Genomic DNA, 25165 nt, shown 5'->3' on the forward strand with positions numbered 1-25165 from the left:
ATACCTTTTCTATGTTTAGATACACAAATACTTACCATTGTGTTACAGTTGCCTATAGTATTCAGTACAGTAACATGCTGTAGGGGTTGGTAGCCTGGGAGCATAGGCTATACCATAGAGCCCAGGTGTGTAGCAGCTATACCATCTAAGTTTGTGTAGGTACTCCATGATGTTTGCACAATGAAATCGCCTAACAACGCATTTCTCAGTACACATCCCTGTCATTAAGTGACGCATGACTGTATGTGCTAAGGACTCTTCCTCCTCATTATACTATTTTTGGTGGACAAGGCTAGACACTCACACTGTCAACTGTACTTTGATAGTAGTTTGATAGACAAAATGAGCTCATATCTCCGGATGAAGAGTTTTTAAATTATTGCTTGCTCAGTTGAGGATTACCTAGTAAAACTCATATACATCTTTCACAAAATGCAGAATTCATCTTTAATTTAGAAGCTTTTTTTTTTTAATGAAATGTGAAATTCTTTTCATCCCTTTTGCAACTGAGAAGTCACATAGTAATGAACAGAACAAAAATATTTTCCCTTGGAGTTGTTTTAGGGATTGGGGGTAGAGAGGAACATGTGGTTTGTTTTCTTAGAAGGAAATCACCTAAATAAACTCTGCAGTTCACATTAAGACACTTGACATTTATATTTTTGAGTTTGAAAAAGGCGTATCAGAGAAGGCAAGATCTGATCGTGTCATGCTTAATAAATTATCAAAGGAGTCTTTTCAACCCGAAGCTTTCGACCTTGAGAACTTTAGCTCCAGTTAAAGAGCCCACATCATTCACAGGGGGCTAATCCAAAACTCGAGATCTCTGCCATTACCTCGGGTGTGAGGCCTGCGTTCCAGCTCACGTGTGCCCCCTGGGAGAACCAGGACTGGCAGTTTGTTCTCTTGGGGGGATGGCAGAGTCAAAACAACACTCCATAAAACTTGTTATTGGCAACTGTGAGAAATCAGTTCAAAATCCACTTCCAAAAGGTCTGGGAAAATGTCAATATCATTTCATTCCAATTATAGACAGAGCCAAAATTTCCACACGTGTTCACTTTTTAAATGGAAGTTTGAAAAGGTTTGGAATAATTTCTGGGGATGGGTGGAGGAAGGGACAATACTTACTAATTAAGAGATGGTATGGAAGAATACTTGCAAGATAAAATCGGAGAACAGAGAGCCTAAGAGAATTAAATGTGTTAGCCAAGAGAAAGTGTGTGTGTGTGTGTGCGTGTATGTGCATATATATACTTAAAAATATCATACGTGGCGTTATAGCTTAAGTAAGGGAAAAGCATTCCAGTTTAAGAAAGGGTGAGTGAGAATGGAATAAAATCCCTTGAAAATGGGATCAGTATAATCCTAACTATACTTTTTCAAGCTGAATTCTTAATTCTTAGAGTATAAGTAGGGAATAAAGTACACATTAACTGAAGTAAGAAATGCAACCAAAATGCCTAATGTAGCTAAAAGGCATCTTTGCTTGTATTCTTTTGTGCTCCCTGCTCCCTAATGATGCTCTCCAGCAATTGGAGGGCCTTTTTGACAACCTAAGCCCTTTTAGAGCATTCTGTTCTTGCCTTGATGATGAAATCCGCTGGAGACACTGCACATGATCATAGCTGCAGTCAAATGTGACATATACACGGTGCGTTGCCACCCAGCTCATCACCTGCTCCGGCTGGTGTTTGGAACCGCTGTTCCTCAGGTGCCGTATTGAGCATATTGTTAGCCCTTCTCTTCATCATGTCGCTCAGTGATCATGGACAGCGCAATTTCCTTAAGACTCCTCTTTGAGAAACTCTTGTTGTTTCCACAACATTTTGCAGTGATTACTTCAGATTAAAAAAAAAAAAGCTGTGCTGTCATTTCACAATTTTCTAATATGCCCAGCGAGCTGGAGAAGAATGGGTTTCAGAGATCTGATATTAGCTCAGTTGTGTATGTCGAACCTGTCCTTTTAATCTTCCTCTCAATGTTCTTATATACCCCTCCCCCCAAAAAAGAGTATGTACTGGGCCGCCATGCTGTGAAAAGCTTGCATGGAACACGGAAATAGTAGCACTGGGAGTGTTTTGTAAGTATTTAAATCATGCAATGTTACTTCCAAATTTTGAATATTCTCAAATCAACTGTTTGAGTCAGGAATCAGATTTGGAGTTAGCCAAACATTCAAAATCGTAGTCAAGAAATGATACTTGGCGAAAGGGCCGCAGAAACTGAGCGCACCCCAGCTTAATCAGAGACACGAGAATGGAGAGGGCTCATTTCAGATATTTGTTTGAATATATGAAAGTACGCAGCATCCAAGTGCATCCTCAAATACCCTTATATATATGTTAGATTACTTTTTTATTCCAGGATTTCCAATTTCTCCATTATGTATGAAATGACAGAAATCTACCTTCACCAAAAAGACATAGATTTTGGGTAGATCGTACAATATTTTTATATATTTACTTTTCTTTTTCGAGCTGGGTCAGCATTATCATTCCTGTTTTCAAAACACAATTGATTAATTCATAATTTTAATAATTAATGAGCTATAGCTTAGTTAGTTACACTTCGCTAAATTTTACTTGTGTTTTTTTCAGGAAGTCAAGTTATCCATGTTCATTTCAAAGTACAGTTGCTTTTCTATATGCTTGGAAAACTAACATTTTCAGAGAAAAATTTATCAAAAAAGAAAATAGAATCCTCTTTTGCTATTAAATTCTGGTTCCCCAGCCCTTGGGGTTCATTGGCAAGTGGAGCTCCCAGGACTTCAGAGATGCCTCGTGCGTGGACCCTCCCCGTGGGCGCACAGTGGGACGAAATGCGAGCTGCTCCCCACCTGCTTATCTCCCCGTCTCTGCTTTACAGTTTAACCATATTCTTAAAAAGCACATATTCTTCTGGGAATAACTCATTCTTGAAATTTTAATTTTTATGACGTAACTTGGTTTTAGTTAAGTCAAAATCCTTGGAGCAATTTTCTTTAAAAGATCTAAAAACTTATTCAAAAGCAGAATATAAAGTGGCTTAGGAGAAAAAATCTAAACACTCTCTTCCATTTGAAATAACATAAAAATTTTTACCCATGAAGCTTATTTTTACGAGTCAATAAATTGGACCTCAGAAGAGTCCCTCTGTCATAGTCACAGTGCTGCGTGGACATGCTTTATAGGTCAGTGCCATTCTGTATTTCCTGTTGATGTGGAGCAGCCGACCTCACACGGCTAAAACTGCCCAGGGATGATGAGAGTAGCAAATTTAAATAGAATATGGAGTAATATACTGCTAACTTACGTTTGATTAGATTGCTAATGACAGCCATTTTATCTTAAAGGAAAGTTTGGAAGTCTCTCTCCTCTTAAACTAATGTAGGAAAAGCTTCTAAAGCAGGTTATCTTTGCGCCTGCTTTTCTTCGAAAAGTACTTGTTGAATTCTCAAGTCCCAAGGTGTTTCTTTTTTCTTAACCATAGCTGTTAACTATCTTCCATTTTTCCTTCTGGTTCATATAAAAATAATGGTTAAAATAGTGTTACTATGTAAAGTGCATGTAGAATTAAAGGGAAATGTTATTAAAACAGTGACCTTTTGAAGTTTGATTAGTGAGATTACCGAGGGAAGTCATTGTTCATCATGCCTGATCAGTGGGTAGGCTCTCTTCATCATGCTCCTGCTGGGAATGTTTTTAAACTCTCCAGAGTTCTAGGAACTCTATAAGCTGAGGGTGGGAAATTGAATAAATATTGATTCTGAGACTAAGTAAAACAGTTGTGCTGGGTTATTTTGGGTTTTCTGTTTGTTTTTTAATTTTGATTTGGGAAAGCATTAGTACTTGTCAAGGTGCAAAGAATGAACTAGAGTATATGGTAGAAGGTCTAAGATTGGAATTATGTCTGCTTTGTCCTTAGAGATGCTGTTGTAGATTCCATTTTTGAAAGAGTACAATGCAAGAGGGAAATTAAAATCTTCAACAATGCCTTGTTTTCTAAATCTTTACAGAATTCTCCCAATAATATGAGCCTGAGTAATCAACCGGGCACTCCAAGGGATGATGGAGAAATGGGGGGAAATTTCTTAAATCCTTTTCAGAGTGAGAGTGTAAGTATTCCCTTGACTGTATTATTACATCTTCTGAAGCTCTTCTATTAGAATAAATGTATAAAGCCATAAATGACTGTTTACCTAGAGTTCAATAGGTTGATTTTTAAAAGTTAGAAAATTAAGTGGTATTTCTTTGAAAAAATAAACTTCTTTTTTACTCCTCTGTACATAATTACAAAACAAAAACTATAATACTAATTTTCTTATAGAGAACATCCACTGTAAAGGAACACACTAGAAACAGGTTGCATAGTTGATAGTTTTTACAAGTTTTCATCTTACTAAAATGTCTTGGGTTGCTGCAAAACCAGGTGTGTTCTCAATGCTACCCTTAAGGCTCTGAAAATTATCTGTAAGATGTCCGTCCTTCAGGCACTAGACCTCCTGGACTGAAGGCCAGTATTGGTAGTCTGTTAACCTATTGTTTACATTCACCCTGAGCTAGGTACCCAAGTCGGTTTTTTAGTGTTATAACAGTTTGTAGTGTTAAGCAAAGGCAGTATCATTCTGTCTCTCCAAGAAGCAGACAGGAGCAAAAAGACAAGTAGTAAAATTCATTCATTCATTTAACAATTCCTGAGCACTTACCACGGACCAAACCCACATGCTAGGCGCTGGAGGGAGCAAAAAAACTCTGTGTTGTCTTTTCTCAAGGAGTTATTCCTTATTATAATGATTTTTTGAACTAATATTTCACACTAGAAGCAGCTGTAGAATGTTTTGAAATACAATTTCCCAGAACCCTCCAAGACCTAGTGAGCCAGGATTTCCAGGAGTAGGGCTGGGCACACTTGGATGTGGAAAAGCTTTGTTTGCGATGCTGATGCACATTCCCTGCTAAGAACTACAGAACTGGAATATAGCATAAAGGATTTCAAAACCCAAACTAATTTCCTCTTCATAGGATCACTGACCCCACACGTGTATGCCATCATTGAAATTGTTATGGAGAATCTGCGAAACCACAACCAGAATCGGAAAACTACCCTTATTTTGCCCTCACTCAAACTTTACCAGAGGCAATCGAGGCAAAATTTGAAGTAGTGGCCAATAACATCTACTTTTGTGCAGAATAGCTGTTGGAAAAACGTGAGGAACTATGTAGTTTGTCATAATGCTTAGGATTCTGGGAATTATTTTTTTAGATCCTGGTTCTTTCACTGGTTTGCTTCAAGACGATGGCCAAATTAATTAGTTTTAATTAATTAGTTAATGCTCACTTTATCTAATCAGAGACATTTATTTCCTTTTCTGCTAATTCTTCCAGCAACAAAATGGTATAATTCAGTGAGGTATATTTGATAGTTAATTCAGTTCAGTTCAACACTTCTTGAGCCTACTGTCTGCAAAGCTCTGGGTTAAGGACAGGTATGCTGAGACAACTGCACACATCCCCAACCCCAGAGAGTGCAAGCCGACGAGAAAACGTACTTACACAACTAACGAAAACGTTTGTCAGATTAGTAAGTGCTGTAATAGATATAAACCAGATGTTTTAAAAGTATAGAGGAAATTATTAATTTTGGATTGGAGAACAAAACTTTTTTAAAAGGTTCCACATGACTTTAACTTTAAGGGCGGGAACAAGAGGAACTCTGCCCTCTGCTTCCTTCCCCCATGTGTCATTGGTGACTGCTGCCTTGTTTAACAGTCGGGGAGGGGTGCCACCTCAGGGTTGGCATCGGAAAGCCCTTCATGGGGATCAGATACAATAGGACTTGAACACCTTCTTCGCCCAGAATAAGCACCAGCCTCATCCTTTAACTCCAGCCAGACTATGACACGCAAAACAGCAGATCCTTTCGTGAATATGTGCGTGGAAAAGAGAGCAGCCGGAGCCGGGCTTCTCCCGTCCTGACTCCTGGCCCAGCTTCACTATCCTTGAAGCCAAGAAAGAGGCAAAATGCCAGACTGCTGTGCAGAGTTAGCAGAAAACAACAGGGCCCCCTCCGTTCTCCTCCCTCCCTCTCTCCTGTGCCCCTCAGAGAAGTCCCGAAAGGAAAAATAGCTGGGTGGTGCTGGAGGAACGGCTCCACCGCGTGGAGGGTAGAGCGGCCTTGGGAGCAGGTCCCTGCCGGCTGCTCCACTCTTCTGTCTGGTGAGGGGTCTGCGTATCATGAATGATGTCGTGATCCGCGGCTCTCTCCATGACATCACCACACATTTTTGTTTAGACCTTTCTAAAAGATCAAGAAATGAGAGCAGAGGGGAAAGAAGACAAAAGAGTCTTTGCTGACAAATGTAAGGCCTTGAAGAGGTAAATAGGCCAGCTGTCTCCAATAAGTTCGCTTTACTATAACCAAGGAAAAGCAGAACTGTTTAGTGAATTCAGAAAGAAAGTATTTCCCAATGAATGAACATGCAAATTATAGTGTTTTTTAATGAAAAGCACACATTGGTGAGCAGTCCACCTTTTGAGGATTTGTCAGTCTTTATCTTATCAAGTTAAACCCCAGGAGGAGGCCTAGGGAGGAGCGGGCATCTGTTGATGCCTGTTATGTGCAGACACTATCCTAGTCACTTCACACTGCTACCTCATTTAGTTAATATAGACACAAAACTGCCCAACCCAGAGTCGGAAACCTTGCAAATGCCAACATGCTTTACACAGAAAAACGTGGATCAAAAATGTATCACTATTCAGCCTCTTTTTTGGATCATAAACAAGGCCTTTAAAGAAACAAAGATGCCCCCTAGTGTTCAAACTCTGTAAAAGGTTTGGTTTTGAGAATATAAAATCCAAAAAGGCTTAGTTCAAAAAATAGTGCTTCATGCTTCTCAAGGAAAGAAAGCAGTTAGCCTTATTTCTTGGATTAATTTTGCAGAATATTTTCTCCATGGCATGAACTATAATCAGTTGAGCAAACATGTTATTAAAATCCTGGTGTCCAGTAGGAATGATAAACAAGGTGGTGGGTCCTCTCCTATTACTCTTACTGCCCTTTGTCATTTTTCTGCCATTGTAAAAAAAACCACACATGCCCAGATTTTTTTTGCATAGTCACCTACACACTAAATTTCTTTTTCTTTTGATTAGCTCAGAGGATATGCACTATTTTTTACTTATCTCTCACTAAGAAAACAAAATCTCCTACAGATGCTTAGAAGCAGTAATCCAGTAGGATCTGAAGTGTTCTTCAAGTGTGTAAACAGGAACTTAGCCGTATTGTTCAAAGATTTAATGGATGTCTCTGATGGATTCCATGGTCCATGAACTGCCTATAATAAAGGGAAAATCACAAATTCTCTAGTTCATACCAAGCATGCCATTTCAAAATATGTTTTACATAAAAAGGTAAAATGTTAGTAAAAAATTATACCTTTAGGTTTTACTTTTTTTTTTGCTAAACCAAACACTAATGCTGTCAACAGCTTTGTGAGAGCCGTTTTATCATCTGATTGAGGAGAACCAGACTCACAGAATCGTTTTGAAACAGGGCAACCTGATAGCACAGCATTTTGGCACAAACATCACAATATGTCATCGCATGTTGAGGCAGCGGTACAGGAGACACATGGCAGTGTGGTCTCAGGACAGCACACCATGAATATTTTATGTCTCTAAATATGATACCCATGTAACACCTACTCTTCCTGTGCTTCTGGAAAACTGTAAGCCACTTCTCTTCTCCTTTGAAGAATAGTAATCAACAGTGAAAGTCTGTTTTGCTCACACATTGTGAATTTTCCTAGAAGTTTTGTGATTTCCCTTAATTTTACTTAGTTGAAGTAGTTTCAATAAAGGCAGCAGCAGATGAACAGTGCAGACAGCACATCGCTTATGTAGACACACACGTAGTCTGCTGCACTGCACCAAATACCCTGAGAGCGTCATTTTATAGCTACTTGTACTATTCAGAATTTAATTTTATTAGATGCTTGCTAGTTTTTTCTAAGCTGTATTTCTTGGAGCCAACGTTTCCGTCCTTTTGGAATGAATCTGGCCCTTATTTTCTCTCTTATACCCAATTTTTCCACCTAGTATCCTCCCTGGAAAAGCCTTGCTCCCCTCACCTCCCGACGAATGTGTGACAAGTTTGCGTTTTTCTGTAAGATTTGCTTAAGACATTTGAAATATCACAGGTTAAAAATCTTAACAATTTCCAGTGTTAAGCGATGGTAGCAACCCACAAACATGCTTGATAGCAGAGAATGTGCATATATGTTTGTTTATATATACGCGTACTTTAACAGTGTCTATTAGAATGAAGCCCATAATGTATTCTTAACTACATTCCTTAATGTTACAGTACATAGGAATGAACTGTAATCGCCTTATGAGGATATGCATTAAATGGGATGGTCTCTAGAGTTAATTATGAGTCACCTAGAAAATTTTTTTCAGACATTTCCTTTGAAGTCCTTTCTGAAATACTTTAATATCTTTTACTGTTTTGAGATTATTGGCACAATATACCCAATAAAATCTTTGTCTTAAAATAATGATTGATGATCTAGCTGTGTTATCTAAGTCTAAATTAATTAAAATTAAATACAGCTAAATTTCCAGTTCCTGGATTGCGCTAGCTACATTTTAAGAGTTCAGTGGCCATGTGTGGCTAATGGCTGTTGTATCGGACAGCACAGAGTAGAGCATGTCCACCACGGAGAGTTCCGTCGGACAGCACTGATTGCCTCACCAATTCTTATTGTAAATAACAATAGCTAGAGAAGCATATATTAAATTTTTCTGTGCCCATTGTGCCAGATTCTCTAATTTTTCTACTTTTAATAAAACCTTGGTATCCATTTATTTTATTGTTGTTTATTCTTACCCCATTAGTCAAATACCAAAATAGACTCTGTTTCACTAAAGCCTGTGGATAGTTCTCTGAAGCACATTGTCCTTATTTATCGTGGGAGGTCCGCAGGGTGTCCTCTGATGAAACGGGGGTCTGTCCCCCTTCCAGCACAGGGTCGAGAGGGGCTCCATTTCTCCAGTCCTTGTCTAGGATTGTTTTGGGGTTTTGGTTTGGTTTGGTTTTGCTTTTCTTTTGTGCTGCCACGTTCAAGGGTAAAGGGGAAGAGGTTTTCTGTCAAACTGAGTCCCCTTCCTCTTCCCTGGCAGTCTCCCCTTTTGATCGTCCTCACTGTAATCCAACACACAGAGTCAGTAATGTATATAATTTAGCTTTCCTATACTGAAAAGAAATTTGGGGCTACTAAGTGGTCAACAAGTAGATTTCTCTTGATTTGACCTGTATTGAAAGGATTAACGATCCCGTTGTAGTCCAGTGACCCTTCTTCAGGCCAGGTCATCACCTTGACTCAGGATCAGTGCGCTTTTCTTCGTTTGAGCACTAGATTTACCCCTAGTGACTTCCAGTCCAGACTTCTGCCAGGTGAGCCACTGTCACGTTGTGCTCTTCCCTAGGAATCTTGCTTCTTCTGTATTAGTAAATCCATCCTTATCTCAGTCCACATCCTACACTGTGTTTCCAGTTCCTGAGTACCTCAGCTCATGTGGAATTCACTCCATTCTGTCTGCTCCCTTTTTAAAAAGGTTATGCTCCCCTTCCCAGGATCATCACTGTTCCTGTTAAGCCCCTGCAGCCTGGGACCAATCCCCTTGATTTAACTGCCTCTTTCCTGAGGCACAATCATCGTCAGCATGTTGAACGGAATTCTCTTTTACCCTGGTCCTCACAGGTTTTTAATAAAACATTTAACGTATTTAAGGGTCCACCTTTACGTTTTAATCTAGAAACCCTCTTCATCTGGAGACCATCACCATTTGGGAGTGGATGCCTCCTCCCCACATCTCAGACCACATCTAGACTCACATCTAGAAATGTGCTGTCCGAAAGGTGGCCGCTAGCTACATGGGGATATTTAAATTTAAATAAATTAACATTTTAGTTCCTCAGTGGCACTAGCCACATTGCATGTGCTCAGGTAGCCACACGTGGCTAGTGGTTTTGGTGTTGGACAGCACGAATTGTAGAACATGGCCATTGTTGAAGAAAGTTCTCTTGGACGGTGCTGCTCTAGAACTTTTCTCTCACTCTAGTCCTTGAGAACTTGAGGGTAGATTGGCATAATTATGAAGAGAATTGCTCTGTGTTTCTTCTCAATCATTTTTGAGACTTCTTTTCTGAATTTCTGAAAGTCTCACCTTTTACCAGTTGTCAGCCTCATCAAACTGACAGATAATGTGTGACAACAGCGCCCTCCTCCGGCCCAGAAATGACTGCGGGTTGAGATTAGAGCACAGGTTAGGGCGAGAGGCTTGTATGCCAAAGTGTGAATCACTCTTGAGTTTTCTAAATGCTTTAATTAAGTACTTCTTAGGGCCAGCTGAGAGTTGGTTTTTGTTTTGTTTTGTTTTCCTTACACTATTAATATAACATTTACTGAGCTCTTTCTGTGTATTCAACAAATACATGGTTTTAAGGATTTTGTATTTAATCCTCCCAAAACCACTTTAAGATAGATACTGTTATTGAACCCATTTTACAGGTGAGGAAACTGAAGCACAGAGTGTTTGGTAACCTCCCAAGTTTACGTAGCTAGTAGATAACAAAGACTGTCCCTCCTACTTGTTTCATTATGATTCAGCCTTGGACTGGATTTGCCCAAATTGTTACAAGTACCCACGAAACGTGAATCTGGCTGGAAGGACAGGGCTGAGGGACTGGGTAATTACAACCACCTAAGTCCAGGGAGAGAATGGGATTGGTTGCTTTCCAGAGGAAATATTAAAAATTTCAGGACTAAGTCAATTCTGTATAAATTTACTCGTTTATACTATCTTATTTTCATGTTGTATGAGGTTAAAAGCTTGAACGTAAAAGATTATAAGACATAAAAATTCACAGTTCCTATTGTTGACCAAGAGGAACGTTAGTGGTCTGTGCGAGAATTGTTTCAATACGGATTCTTCTCTCCTTCTAGTACTCCCCTAGCATGACAATGAGTGTGTGATGCATCACCAAGTCTCCTCACGAAAACCACAGTGAGTCAGCCCTTCACAGAACTACTACGGAAGAAAATTGTTCGTCACAGTGGACAGTTAAACAAAGGAATCTCAGTCACACCAAACCAACCTTTTTATTTCCTGCTCTCTCCCCTATTTTGTGAAGAAAGCGGGTCCAAACGTGATTCAAACAACTGTGCGGAGCGGCATATTAGAATTGCCCTAAACTGAACTGCAAATAACTATCTGTGTATGTATATGTGTGGGAAAGAGAATGTATTGTATATGTGTATGTGGTATGGACATACACACATACGTACATTGACCCACAGGACATTGTAAAATATTATCACATGACATCTTAAGTAGAAATAAGTAGGGACTTTTATTCCATCCTTTTTTTCACGTTTACATTTTAATTATTAAAAGTTGCTCCTGCCCCTCCCTGAACTATTTTGTGCTGTGTATATCACTGCTTTATATAAGTTATTTTTTAAGGTGAACTCAGATGTTATGGTTTTGTAAATGTCTGCAATCATGGATAGGAATAAAATCGCTTATTTGAGAGCTTTCATTAAATTGCGTGTGATGCAAGTTATCCTGTGAATCACAAAGTGTACTGTCTCAAAAAAGGAGAAAGCGTGTCTTTATCTCTGTGTCAAATCAAACAGTTTCTCAGTTACCTTCAGTGAAAAATATTTTTGTACTTTTTCTTTAGGAACAGTACTTCAAGTCAACGAAACCTGACTGGGGCCTAACACAGTATATTTCTGCAATATCTGCTGTGGATGGAATTCTTGATTTGTCTGTCTTAGATGAGACCAAAAGACATTAATTATCTGCAATTGCCTAGACCATAGCAATAAAGTGACAGGGGTTGCCATACTTTTAGCAATGTATTTTCTCTCTAACATGATGAAGCCCAGAAGTGATGATAAAACCATTTGCTTGAATTTGTCACTTCTCTCCAGGAATCCTAGAGCTAAATTTTTAATAACCTACTAATCTGAGATGGTATCTGGTTTTTATTCAGACTCTTGTGAACATTTCCACATAGACATTGCAAAGAAGGTACATTCACCTGCTTCAGACTTTGAGCAATAGGGGGAAGAGCTCCTCCCACAGCCCTGGGCTCTGCAGGGCTGCTGTCCCACCCGGCTGTCTTGCTGACTAGCAGCAGAATCGACTGGGAACGCGCCCTTCCGTGCACACCTTCTCACTGGCGGCTGAGCACTGGCTCTGTTTCCAGGATATGGGGCTTTTGTTTAGAGAGAAATCACTTATACTAATTATATTTCATCTGGCCATTGACTTCAGCAGGCTGAATCTGCTTTGTGTAACTGTTTAGAAAAAAATGAGTAAATGTTAGAAAAATTTAACAAAAAACACTTCCCTTCTGAAAGCACCTTGCTCTATGGCACGTTCCAAGTCTTTTGGGGTTTTTGTGTTTAAATCATACATACAAACACCAAAATCATAGTAGAAGAATATGAGGACTTTAATTTTAGACTCTAACAGATCAGTTGGTGATCCTTTCTGTTAAAATTCTGATACAAATAGCCATTTGCAAACATCAACTATATATCCAGACTCCAGAGAGTTTGGAAAGTATTGTTCAGTCTCAGGTAAGAGGAGTCCTTCTTTCTTTTAGGCATATGGTCTCTAAAGTGGAAATTTGGCAGTGTGTTGACTAGTTCCTGGTCCCAGGTGATTTATTTCTTTCAAATCCATAATGATTTATTTCCTCTGAAAATAAAGATTTTGCCTGGGTATGACAGGGATGCTGGACAGAGCTGTTGAGGGGAAAAAAAGAAGCTGAATTAAATTTATGTTCCAGATTTAAACCCTAATCAAATGAGTGGCCGTTAATCAGCCCGTGTGCGGGAGCCGAAGACTGCAGCCTGGGGAAGAGCTTCAAGCTTGCAAGCTGCAGAGAACTTTCATGAAAAGTTCAAACCAAAAGGTCTTTAATCAGTCTGAGGTAACCCGAAGATGACGCTTTGTACAGACACATGGGTTTACCGAGAATAATTTTAACTTTCACTTTTTATGATAATTGTGAGAACATTGACAGTCCTGTGATTATTAAGCCTAATCGTATAATGCTAGGATTTTCACACGTTTTGTTGACCCTTTTCTCCATTGTTACTGATCTTGAATTTCTTTTATTTGCCTTCTAAGAAGGTATTGTTTCTTATTATCATAAAGAATCGTGAACTGATTTCACTTTCCCTTATTTTGGGAATAATATTGGAATATGAGTGACAATATGAGTCCCGTTATTTCTAGCCTATTTGGTCAAAAAATGTAAAATTTGATGTTTTTGAGGGTATAGGAATCACCTCCTTATAAGTATTTATTTCTTTTTCTCTCTTGGAACCCAGGTTAAAAATAGCTATTTCAAATTTTTTAAATTTCTGAAATAGCTGACAAATTATTTTTGAGGAGAAAATTATATTCAAGAAAACTAGAAAATAGGTATACTTAATTTTAATATCAAATAATTTTCTCATGCACCGAATGGAGGATAGTATATCTGTATATTAATTTTTGTTTAGGTTTTTATTTAAGCCTTATCCCTTTTGTAGTAAGGGCATTGAACCTTTTTCTCTCATGTTTTCCATTTCCATCCATGCATATATGTTGGTCTTGATATATACTACCTGCTCCTGAGTTATTTTTACACATTTCACCTCACAGTAATAATATCAGCAAGTCTTGCCTACATTAAAGATATGAAATACACATGTGGAATATAAAATAATAAGTGAAAACATTGATTCTCATTACTCTGCTTTGCATTCTGCCTAACTCACCACAGTGAAAATACACGTCAAATTCTTTCTAAGGTATGTATTTCCTTAGCCAGCTGCCTTCCTGTGGCCCATGGCAACTGAGGCTGTAGGGTGCCATTGGTCTGGTAATACCCCACGTATTAGGTGGGTGAGTCTTAGTGCTCCTTGAGAAGTGTTCCAGTTTGACTCAGTTGCTGATGAATATGAATTGCACAGCTAGGAATCTGAGGTTAAGATTTCTCTATTGCCAAAAAATTAACAAATCAGTTCTTCTCCCTGAGCCATGGAAAGTGCCCAAAACACCTCTTTTCCCTCCAGAAATAAAATAAAGTTCCATTTCTATTTTTATGATTCTCTTAAGATATCTGAACTCTTGCATTTCATAGGATCATTCAGTTAAGACTCTTCCTGTAGTTTAAAAGACGGCAAAGGAAAATAACTGAGTTCAGTTTGGGACATGAGGAAGCCCTACTTCTGTCCATGCCTTGTCTTCATCATATCCTTCTGGGAATGTGCAGCAAAGCATTCAGAACTGCTCCCTTGGCACGGAGTTTCCCACAGCCCTTAATACTATTACATCTTGGTTGGCTTGTTGAAGGCTTTCTCCATGCTTCCCTCCCAATCCCTGCATCTTCCAGTAGAAATAAGACAGAGACTGAACATTTTTCCCTTCTCAGCCCTTACAATTTTCTTCTTCACGTAGTATATAGTTTTCCCAGGGAAATAATTGCAATTTCCATTTCTTGATGATCACTGTCAATTAGAAGCAGTGCCACAAATCACAGCTACTTGACTTTGGAATGCGTTATAGTATTTTGACACTGGTTTTCCCTTCGTTTTTATGTTTTGTGTACTATAATTCTCTTTCCTTGAAAATGCTAATTGATACAAGTAGCCGTGTGAATGCATAGCATGGGGGGGGGCAGTGTAATGAGATGGGGGGACTGGGGAGTTACTATGCATTTTCCAAAAAGTAAATTAGTCCCTTTTTTTTTATACTCCCTCCTGGTGGAATAAGTTTCTTGTTTGCCATGAGGAGCAGGAGTCTGTGTTTGCTTAAAACAGTGGCACGCAATCGTAAGCAAGTGTAAGAGGCTTCCTGGATCAGTGAGCCACACCTTGAGAAATACTGGAGAAGAAAGAAAGAATGGTGAACCATTATTAGTGCACTTCTGTTTCACATACTAACCTTGTGTGTGTGCATGCACATGTGTGTGTGGGGGGTGGTGGTATGAAGTTTGCTCGAAAAGCACTTCCACTGTGATTTTACATTATGTTATAGCACGACTGGTAACAAACATAACTCTTTCCTTTGATTGCATTTTATTGCAATGGTAAAGTAGCTGATTAAATGATTTGGGATGGAAAGAGAGTATACAAGACATAAGCAGGCGGAATCTCGTGTGCTTTAATATACCCGTGTTAGCCAGTCCACATTAGGCCTTATGAAGGCACTGCGTCTCAAGGTAAGAGCATAAATGGTCATTTCATCCTTGGTTACGTCACGGCCAGGAATCGTGCAAGAATTACTGTTTTTTGATGTAGACATTTGTTTACAAGAAATTGAATTGACATTATTAATTTATTTTACCAAAAGCATCAACTTTACCCATGAACTGTAATTCAGATGGAAAGGGGTGACCTACAGATGAAAAACACCTGAGACCTCTTTAATTACTTTTCTAAACTACATTCTAAAGAGAAATTCTCAGTCGAATAAGTCTCCTAAGGAGAATTTCTCTGTACCTTTCCCATGTTAACTTAGTATAATTTGTCTTCTTGAATAGAGGAAAAATAATTTCTGTAAGTAGTTTAATGTAAATATTTTTGCTGTCTACATCCTTAAAAATGAAATACAGTACTATTTATAAGATATTGTACATTTTAAAGTGGGACTAAGTGTTTTCATATATAGAACCACAATTTCTCTTCTCCCCCTGGTGGATTTACTATCCTCAGATAAATGGAACTCATCTTGATTATCCCAGTCATTGAAAGTTACGATCTGTTCCTACAAATATTTAGTATTTCATTTTTTAAATGATGTGTGCAATTAACATGATAAAGGTGAGTATTAATATTCTTAGGAAAAAATGATATACAAGATTATTCCCAGTTAACATTAAAACTTTATCCCACTTTGTCTTTTGCACTGAATGACCTCAGTACATTGCCAAAAAAGTGAAATTTGGATTCTCACAATGTTCTCAGAACACAATACAGTATGCTATCAGCTAAATTTCCATCATGTCCTGGTAAAATTTGTCAGTAAAATGTAATTAACCATCTACTTATTAGGAAACAACAATTCAAATAATCTGTCCAGTTTACATAATTTGAAAAAAAATCTACTTTAAATTTAGCAAGACCTTAGGATTTTTTTAATATAAACTGATTAAAATGTGTGTATGACTTTCTATCAGATTATATTTCAAAATGTTTACTTTCCTTGCATTAAGACAATTAAAAACTTAACAGAAACTATATGTTAGAATGAATAATTTAAAGCCCATACTGTTGTGTCAAACATGAAAAAATGGAAAAGTTTTTATAAGTAGAATTCTTTATTCCTGATAGCCATTAGCTTATTGAATTGTTTAATTTATCTAATTGTGATTTTTAACGATTTAAGATGTTCTCTTACTACGTGTGTTTAAAATGTTGCTTATAATGTTCCTGGGAAAATAGACTTATTTGTAAGGTTTTATAAATGCACAATTTATGTGTAAATATAATTGGAATCTAGGATGACTCTTAGTAATCTACTATTCTTAATTCAACCGTGACCACCAGCTACCTGACACATTTTGTAAATTTAATGTCTGCGTGCATGTGTGTGTGTGTGTGTGCGTGCACATATGTGCATTATTACATTCTCAAATGGATTTATCACTAAATGTTTTTGTGCAAATACTTGAGTTATTCATGTAATGGGCAAAGTTGCCATAAAGATGTACATAAATATCCCTTAATTTGGCACGTTTTCACATTTAATTTTAAAAATACAGCTTTTCATTCACAGTTTCTACCCTTTTCTTTCTAGCCTCTACTTTACTACTTATGGAAAAAGTAAAGGAAATTGTTCATATGAAGCTAGCTTAGATGTTTTCTGAATGGTAAAATATAACTAATATGGACATCTGTGTATATGACTGAGTCAGACATTCTGCCTTATATAAAAACCAAGAGTCTCCAATATCAAAGAATTCATATGCATTTAAGAAAAGGCTATGATGAGTGTCTATGTAGTTACACAACTAAACTTTGAATACTAAAAAATAACTAATATTAATAGTCAATAGGTATCTATTAATGGATAAAAGTTTGATATTTTATTCCAAATAGGATTACACATAATATGGAAAGATCAAGCAATTATGCAGATAATTCATGCAAAACTATTCTCCTCAAGTACATTCATCTTTCTGATGAATTGTACAGATGGTTACCTCAGTTCACCGTAAATATTTGCCCAAGTAAAGATGCTGAAGTGGGTTCTCCACTCTGCTCTGTAGATAAAGAAGGGTAGAGGGAGGAAGGTCTGTCGTAGAGATGACGAATTCATCCTGTATATCAATAGAAGGATATAAATCATTTTTTCAATAAATTCTTAAATACTGTTTCCGCACTATTTAAGAGTATTTTAAGTATTAAGTATTTCTAGTATTATAGTGATCCAAATGGGGTCTTCCAGTTCAGTGATGCGCATATTTGTACATAGCAATTAGAAAGGAAAATGCTGTAAATCCCACTGGCCAGACACCTTACTGAGCAAAGGTTACTTCAAGGAACTTGTCAGGCAATTTTAGCAAGGTGTCTGGATTTCTGGGAGATGGAGGGTCGGTAGCAAGGCAGCTGACGAGTCCCTGCATTTAAAACAGGTAGGGTCGTATACCTAAGAGTTTTTCTAGAAGTTATTTAGACTATTTCTAATTGTGCAGAAATGGTTATTAGTGGTAGTAGCATTATGTAAAGTATCACAGGTAAATGAAACCAGGAGAATTCATTTAATTCCCCCTCAGCTCCTCTTGATGAATGAGAAAACAGTTAAAAGTCCAAAATGGAGGGACAGGGGTTGGAGTGTCTCCATCCCCAGCCCCAAGCAACGTGAGCAATCAAGTGTGTGTTCTCGTCACTCTGTATCTTTAAAAGTGAAGAAACTCTCTACGTCAAAAGAGGCATAAAAATTAAAGAAATTCCAGAAGTTTTATTCCCTGCACAAATTGTCTGATGAGAAATATGATGTTGCCTTTTAGAAAGCTCTACAGCCAATAGACAGTGTACATACAAATGTTTGGCTGTCTCATTCGGTTTGCAAAGCTCCTCTTGAAGTTTACATTGGGCTCTGCTTGGCTATAGCTGCGTTTCCCAGTGTGCGACGACCTCAAATTTTCCTCCCACGATTGTGTCTTTGCATCTTACAGCACGTAATTCTCCATGGTGATAGGGAAGAAACTCTTGATTTCTAGTCGTGTCACCTGAAAAAATTTGCTTTTAAATGTGCTCACAGTATACTCTCAGTTATCGCATATAATATATAAATTAGGATACCTTGTATAAAAGAATTCGATATTTCTTATTTATATAAATATTGTTTCAGAGAAAGAAACGGTTTAAGAATTGGAAAGTCAAATGTATTCTCTGTATGGTCTTTTACGGTGCTCACTGTTTTGTCATTAAGTTAGTCATTATTCACTTATAACTAAAAGGACATTACACATACTTAGTGGTCTCAAAATTTCTATAACCAAACACATGTATTAATCATTGAAAGTGATAATAATTTTAGTTTTGAGAGCTCAGCATGCTATTACAACAAGCAGTAGCCAAATTTTCATATATTTACTTCATCTTTATTTGAGATGTACTTACCTAGTACTTTTTGATCCAATGAAAAAACCCCAGAAAGCTACACTTATATCCACTGAAAAAAGAATACAATTAACACTTTTAAAAATACATGACATATATGAAAGTATTATATGAAAATAGAAGCACCAGCAATTGCAAGAGATCCATGTCACCATAAAAGTTCTCAAACTAATACCCAAATTCAAAATTGAAATGCTCAGTGTAACAGTTGTTAATAAGAAATTTATTGAAGCGAGTAAATAACCAAATCAAAACCAACACAGGAGCCATATCTAATTTGTAGCACAGGTGGATAAGTCAGTCCGCTGCAGGTTATGTCTAAGATACTTATCACCACAAAAACAGACCATAACCAATTCTCAATATTGAGTCATCAGAGTTAAAAATTCAATCCATTTAGCAAAAACGCCATTTGAAATAGGCAGCACAATAATCTCAGGCTCTTCTCAAAAATAGTAATCTTGCTGAAAGATTCCTGGTTACGAAATTACATGGCCCAGCGAAGCTCAGTTTAGAATGTAAAGCGTTCGAGGTCCAGCTTTCTGTGGAACGTGGGTGCCCCGAGTGTCGCTAAGATGAGCCTCTCCAGCCGTCTGGGAGGGAAGTGGTCTGTGGTGAGAAGTCGGGTGGGCTGCCTCTGGTTACTTCCTTTCCCAGATGCTCTAAAATCTAGTCCGGTAAGGTATTTACTACCATGTTTTCAAGTTCTAGAATGATTTGCATAATGTTTCTGTGTAAGAGTGAGTTACTGAACTATGTATTTGCAAAAGTAAATGACTAATATCAACATTTTTTCCTTCGAGTAACCAGAAATATTTTGTCGTTTTGCTCTGGCAGTCGGCACTTCAGAAAACATGAAATGCAGATTGGAGAAGTATATTTTCCAGAAAACTTTGATGTTCCTTTGAAATCTGTTTAAGATAAAATATCTGTCTGGTTTGTTTGGCAGTCTTGCCTCTCATCGAGTTTACCGTGACTCGAGCTCTTGCCTTGGGCCTGAGAGATGGAGGTGGCCCCTGCGCATTAAGGTGGCCCTGGAAATGCATAAGCTTATCCAAGTGAAGAGGCGGGGGGAGCAGGCAAATGATTAAGTCAGACGTCTTTTCCCCTTGAGTTGCACAAATAGATGTTCTTGCTCCTAATGAGTAGAAAATTGGCATTTAGCAAGATTAGTGAGGAACACTAAACTGCCACATAAACTTCAGTTCAGAAGTTAAATGCTACAGTTATTGCCTAACCTATTGTGGTGGTTTCTTCCTGCTGAAGATGAAAATTTATACTCTAGGCTTTATGTTGCAGATCCCTTTGTGATTGTCCTGACGCTGCTTGCCAAAATAAGCTACAGGTTTCCAACTGTTTTCAGATACAAATATCACCAATGAAAACACTTCAAACCTATTTCTGGCATAAAAACCTATACACACAAGATCTACAGAATTGGGAGACTAGAGACTTAACCAAAAGAGAGTCAGGAAAAATACCTACGTAATTTTGGCCTTGGAGAGAGAGTATGTATGTGCCAACAGCGATTTATTAATGTATTTCAACTTTCAGATTCTTTCGAGAAGTGCTTTCTTATTCCATAAGTTGAATTCGTATTTTACTATTTGTTTAAAAGTTGAAAATCAATGTTAATATTCAGAATGTGCTTAGAGTTCAAGACATTCCTTACATAGTTACTTGGCTATGTACGAATTTTACTTTCAGTGATTACGTTAAAAGAGTATATTGAAAATTTTTCACTCTTACTTATAAGACAGGTTAATCAGATGTAAAAGAACTGGTTTCTGAGGATGTTTATATGTAGAATGTTTCAACTGGAAAGCATAGTCTGCACAATTCTGAAATGCAAACAGAATCATAAGATTAGTTTCCCATTAGGAAATCTTGCTTCTCCTGAGACATTAGCCAGTGCACTGAGATGAGAAGGGGGCTGTGTGACGTTTCCTCTGACCTTTACCTTCCAGAAGAGATGAGACCAGAGGAGGAGTCTGCTGCAGAGGCCTGGGAAATCTGTTTACAGGGCTGCCTCCTCTGCCTGCCTTTGAAAGAATTCCCTGTGCTTCCCCGACTTGAGCACCACGCTCCTTTTCCTGCAGCTCAAGTTTCACAGCCTCTGCCTGCCCCACAAGGACTCCTATTTCTCAAGCCATGTTTAAGGCAAAGAGGGTGCATTAAGATGGGGTGATGGGGATAGAAACCTCAAAAAGGGGACTCAGAAGAGAAGCTATTTTCATTTCACAGTAGAAATACTCTTACAGGTCAATGAAGTTAGTAATCCAATCACGTGTTATCTTGATCAACTGCAATCTAATATGCTCAATAAGAAACATAATTTTTGTGAGTAGAATTGCATTAAATCCTCTTTCTTTCTCATTTGGGAGTTCTGTGATCTCTAGGACCTAGAGTTAATCCTTGTAGGTAAGGTACTATTTAGAATTATTGAAAAGTTAATGTGCCTTCATAAGTAGCTATTAGCTCTAAAGGATTAATGAGGCTCTTGAAACGACTACTTTATCCCTCAAGAAGTAAATTAGGCACTGGTAAGAGCAGAGTCCACTCCTTCTTGGAACATTATTAAGACAAGAAAGACTCCAGGAAACATAGTTAACTAAAAGCCAAGTCAATACAGATCCTAAACTACTGTGGCAAGTGGGAGTGTCACCTCACAATTGTTGCACTCTTTCCTGTGATGAATGACTCCATTTTGGTAAAAGAATTCCATTTCTCCATTAAGCAATCTTACAAGGTGTTTTGCTTTGGGGCCTGACCACACTCCTCATCGCTACCACAAGACCCACTGTGTACAGTCAAGCCAGCTGACAGTAGCCTTTCTCAATATGTGTCCACTTGTACTCCTCCCCATTGGTCCCTGGAGTCGTATTCCACGAGCAGTGTTAGTAAACGCTCATCACTGAATCAGCGGCAGGTGGTCCCTTAGTCCAGCCCACGTGAGCAGCTGCTTACAGTGACCCCACTGCCTCCCTTGCACCAGGTCCCCAGTCTACTGGTTCCCATAGAGATCCACGAGACTTTCAGCTATTATAAGTTTTACCTCCCACTTCTAATTCATTCTTAAGATATCTTTGGGAATTCTGTAGCTTGTGTTGTGTCAGCTTGGCTTTTGCTTTGGGATTTTTTCCCTTCTACTTGTCTATCTGGGTTTTAGCCATTTTTAAGGAAAGAAAGTGTTCAGTGACTGGTAGAAAATGATAGCTCAACAACGAGCCGATTATATTTTATCTTATTAAATATGATTCTTGGTTTCTACTAATAAATATTAGGCCTGTCCTATCAGGTAGGCATATGATCCTTGAAGATCCTGAGTTTACTCTGCTTTTTTATGCTACACAGCATATTGTAAAGCTGAGACAAATGCCTATTAATATTTTACACATTAGCTTTAATGGAGTATTAGAAACGTGTAGTAACATTTTTGGTTAGGTACGTCTCAATGTTTTGAAATGAAGGAGAGGGAGGAGGGAGAGCGCATGCTCCTTCATCTTTAATTATTGATCCTTTGCATGGATGGAGTGTGACCCGATTGTTTTATAACAAGCTACGTGCACCTCTTCAATCAACAGTTCTCTGCTGTGATTTACAGTAAGTGCATCTAGGCTTCTAAGACTTCAAATCTAGAAATCTGTAAAGATAAGGAATTTAAATCTATTTTAGATGCATGTTCATCTATGAGTTTTTTCTGTGAACCCAATTCATCAAAACATGCCAATGCAGTATTTTTCATCCAAACACATTCATTGAATTATTTCAACATCTGATCTGCGGGGAAGGGGACGCTGTTGGAGAGAAGGCAGTCATAACCCGTTAAAACTGATTAATTGTATGAACTTTCAAAAATTAAAATGGTAAGCGTGTGCTTAAGGAAAATAAAAAAATTGTAGTCCAACATATTTCCAAAACCCGAGGATCTGACGATTGCTTACAATAATTAACTGCTTACGTCCCTGAGATAAGACTGCCTTCTTCATAGGGAGCCGTGTGCAATGAACTAGCGAGTATGCTGATTCACATGCTGTGATTGTCCCATGTCCCTAATGACTCCCGTGTACACTCAGGCTGAGAGTAAAGGGTGGGGGGTAGGTGGGATGGGGGAGTGCATGCAGACCGCACCTCTGCACAGGTTGGCAGACAGGGCTACTGGGCAACAGAATGAGTATGCACACCCCCCTCCCTTCAGAAAGCCTACCCGTCTCCAGAAATCCCAGCCCTGGTACAGTGCGAGTGGATGATCAGCATCAAAGAGCAGCAAAACTCTTAAAATGTTTAAAGCCTATATATTTTGTTTGTTTTAAACCATTTTATTGAGATATAATTGACGTGTACAAAGCTGTGCGTACTTTAATATATACAACTTGATAAGTTGGGGACTAGGTATACACCCTGAAACTATCAAGGCCATAGACATATGCATCACCTCCCAAAGTTTCCTCCTGCCCCATTTATTATTATTATTTGTGTGTGTGTGTGTGTGTGTGTGTGTGTGTGTGGTAACAATACTTAACATAAGATCTACCCTCTGAGAGAAATTTAAGTATGTAATGCACTATTGTTAGCTATAGCCACTATGCTATATAGTAGGTCTCCAGAACTTAGTTAGCTTGCGTAACTGAAAATGTGTACCCTTTGAACATCATCTACCTATTTCCCCCTCCCCCCAACCCCTGACGCTCACCATTCTCTTCTCTGTTTCTATGGGTTCGATTATTTTAAAATCTGCAGGGGCTGGCCCCGTGGCAGAGTGGTTAAGTTCGCGTGCTCCGCTTCGGGGGCCCAGGGTTTCACCGGTTTGGATCCTGGGTGCGGACATGGCACTGCTCATCAGGCCACGATGAGGCGGCATCCCACTCCCACAGAGCACAACCAGAGGCACTTAGAGCTAGAATCTACAACTATATGCTGGGGGGCTTTGAATAACATTCCATTGTATGCATATGCCACATTTTCCTTATCTACTCATCCGTGGATGAACATTTAGGTTGTTTCCATATCTTGGCTATTGTGAATAATGCTGCAATGAACGTGGAAGTGCAGATAGCTCTTTGAAATCCTGATTTCAATTCCTCTGGATATATACCCACAAGTGGGATCACTGGACCATACGGTTGTTCTCTTTTCAATTTTTTGAGGAATCTAAATACTGTTTTCCATAGTGGCTGTACCAATTTACATTCTCACCAACAGTGTACAAGGGTTCCCTTTTCTCCACATCCTCACCAACACTTACCTTCTTACTTTTTAATAAGCAACATCCAATCAGGTATGAAATGCTATCTCGTTGTCGTTTCAGTTTGCATTTCCCTAATGATTAGTGATGTTGGGCACCTGTTCATATCCCTGTGGGGCATTTGTAAATCTTCTTTGGAAACATGTTTATTCAAGTCCTTTGCCCATTTTTTAATTGGGTTATTAGGGTTTTTTCCTATTGAGTTGTAAGAGTTTCTTACATATTTTGGATATTAGCCTTTCATTGATATATGGTTTGGAAATATTTTCTCCATTCCATAGGTTGCTTTTTCATTTTGTTGATTACTACTTTTGCTGTGCAGAAGCTTTTTAGTCTGATATAATCCCACTTTATTTATTTTGCTCTTGTTGCCTGAACTTTTGGTGTCATATCCAAAAAATCATTGCCAGAACCAGTGTCAAGAAACTTTTTCTCTATGTTTTCTTCTAGCTAGATTACAGTTTCAGGTTTTATGTTTAAGTAAAACCAAACATAAAAATTTGACTCACCCCAAACAGGAAGATGGAGATATATTCCTAACAAGGAATATGTGAAACCTCTAGCAAAAAAAAAACACACAAGGAAACCACAACAAAACACCTCAGATACTGACTTTCAAAGTTTTATTACTTTTGCTTATTAAGATACACTTTAATTATTTTTTGTAAATTAAGAAATTAAAGACCTCTTATTGGAAGCAGTGTACTGTGGTGTCACAGTAACAGACCACAGTATTGTCAGACTGTGTGACTCTGAACACGCTATTTATGTTCTCTCTGAGCCTCAGCTTGTTCAGCTCTAAAATAAGACTATTGATTTGAAACATCTCCAAGCACTTAAACTTCTCAAGGAAGTAACAATGATAAAATCTCTCTTCTTAATGCTATTGCATTTTGATACTACTACTAATAATGCCATATCTAACACTTAATGTCAAGATGAGATTTTATAAATAGCTAGAAAAGTGTATTGATGTAGAGAAACAATTCAAAAAAATTTTTTTAATCTTTATTTTTTCTTCTTTTGCAAATAAGAGCTAGTTTGTGGAGCTGATTTTTTTGAAAATTTACCACTATTTTTGAGTTCACTTTTTTATGTCAACAATCAATTTTCCTATATTAACAATCATTTAAAAATTCCAGGAAAACAGTCTAATAATATCAGTCTTCTCAGATAACTGGGTTCCTAAAGAAACAACTAGGAAGTGACGAGAGTCAGAAGTGACATGATCACATAAA

The 25165-nt window shown here is 38.1% G+C and overlaps 1 protein-coding gene across 18 annotated transcripts in view; it reads left to right on the forward strand.

Annotated features, from left to right (window-relative positions):
- Positions 1-16567, forward strand: part of SSBP2 (single stranded DNA binding protein 2) — a 293363-nt gene extending 276796 nt beyond the window's left edge. For 10 of the 18 annotated variants that reach the window (XM_023618064.2, XM_070234607.1, XM_070234609.1 and 7 more), the window contains 2 exons: positions 3998-4096; positions 10994-11594. In XM_023618064.2, the coding sequence (XP_023473832.1) occupies positions 3998-4096; positions 10994-11023 (129 nt within the window). In that variant the 3' untranslated portion in view covers positions 11024-11594. Of the gene's footprint in view, positions 1-3997; positions 4097-10993; positions 11595-11733 lie in introns of those variants that run through there. The other 8 variants (XM_070234613.1, XM_070234612.1, XM_070234615.1 and 5 more) reach the window with 2 other exon arrangements.
- Positions 16568-25165: the final 8598 nt, after the last annotated feature.

Source organism: Equus caballus, chromosome 14 (genome assembly GCF_041296265.1).
Source record: "Equus caballus isolate H_3958 breed thoroughbred chromosome 14, TB-T2T, whole genome shotgun sequence".
NCBI lineage: Eukaryota > Metazoa > Chordata > Mammalia > Perissodactyla > Equidae > Equus > Equus caballus.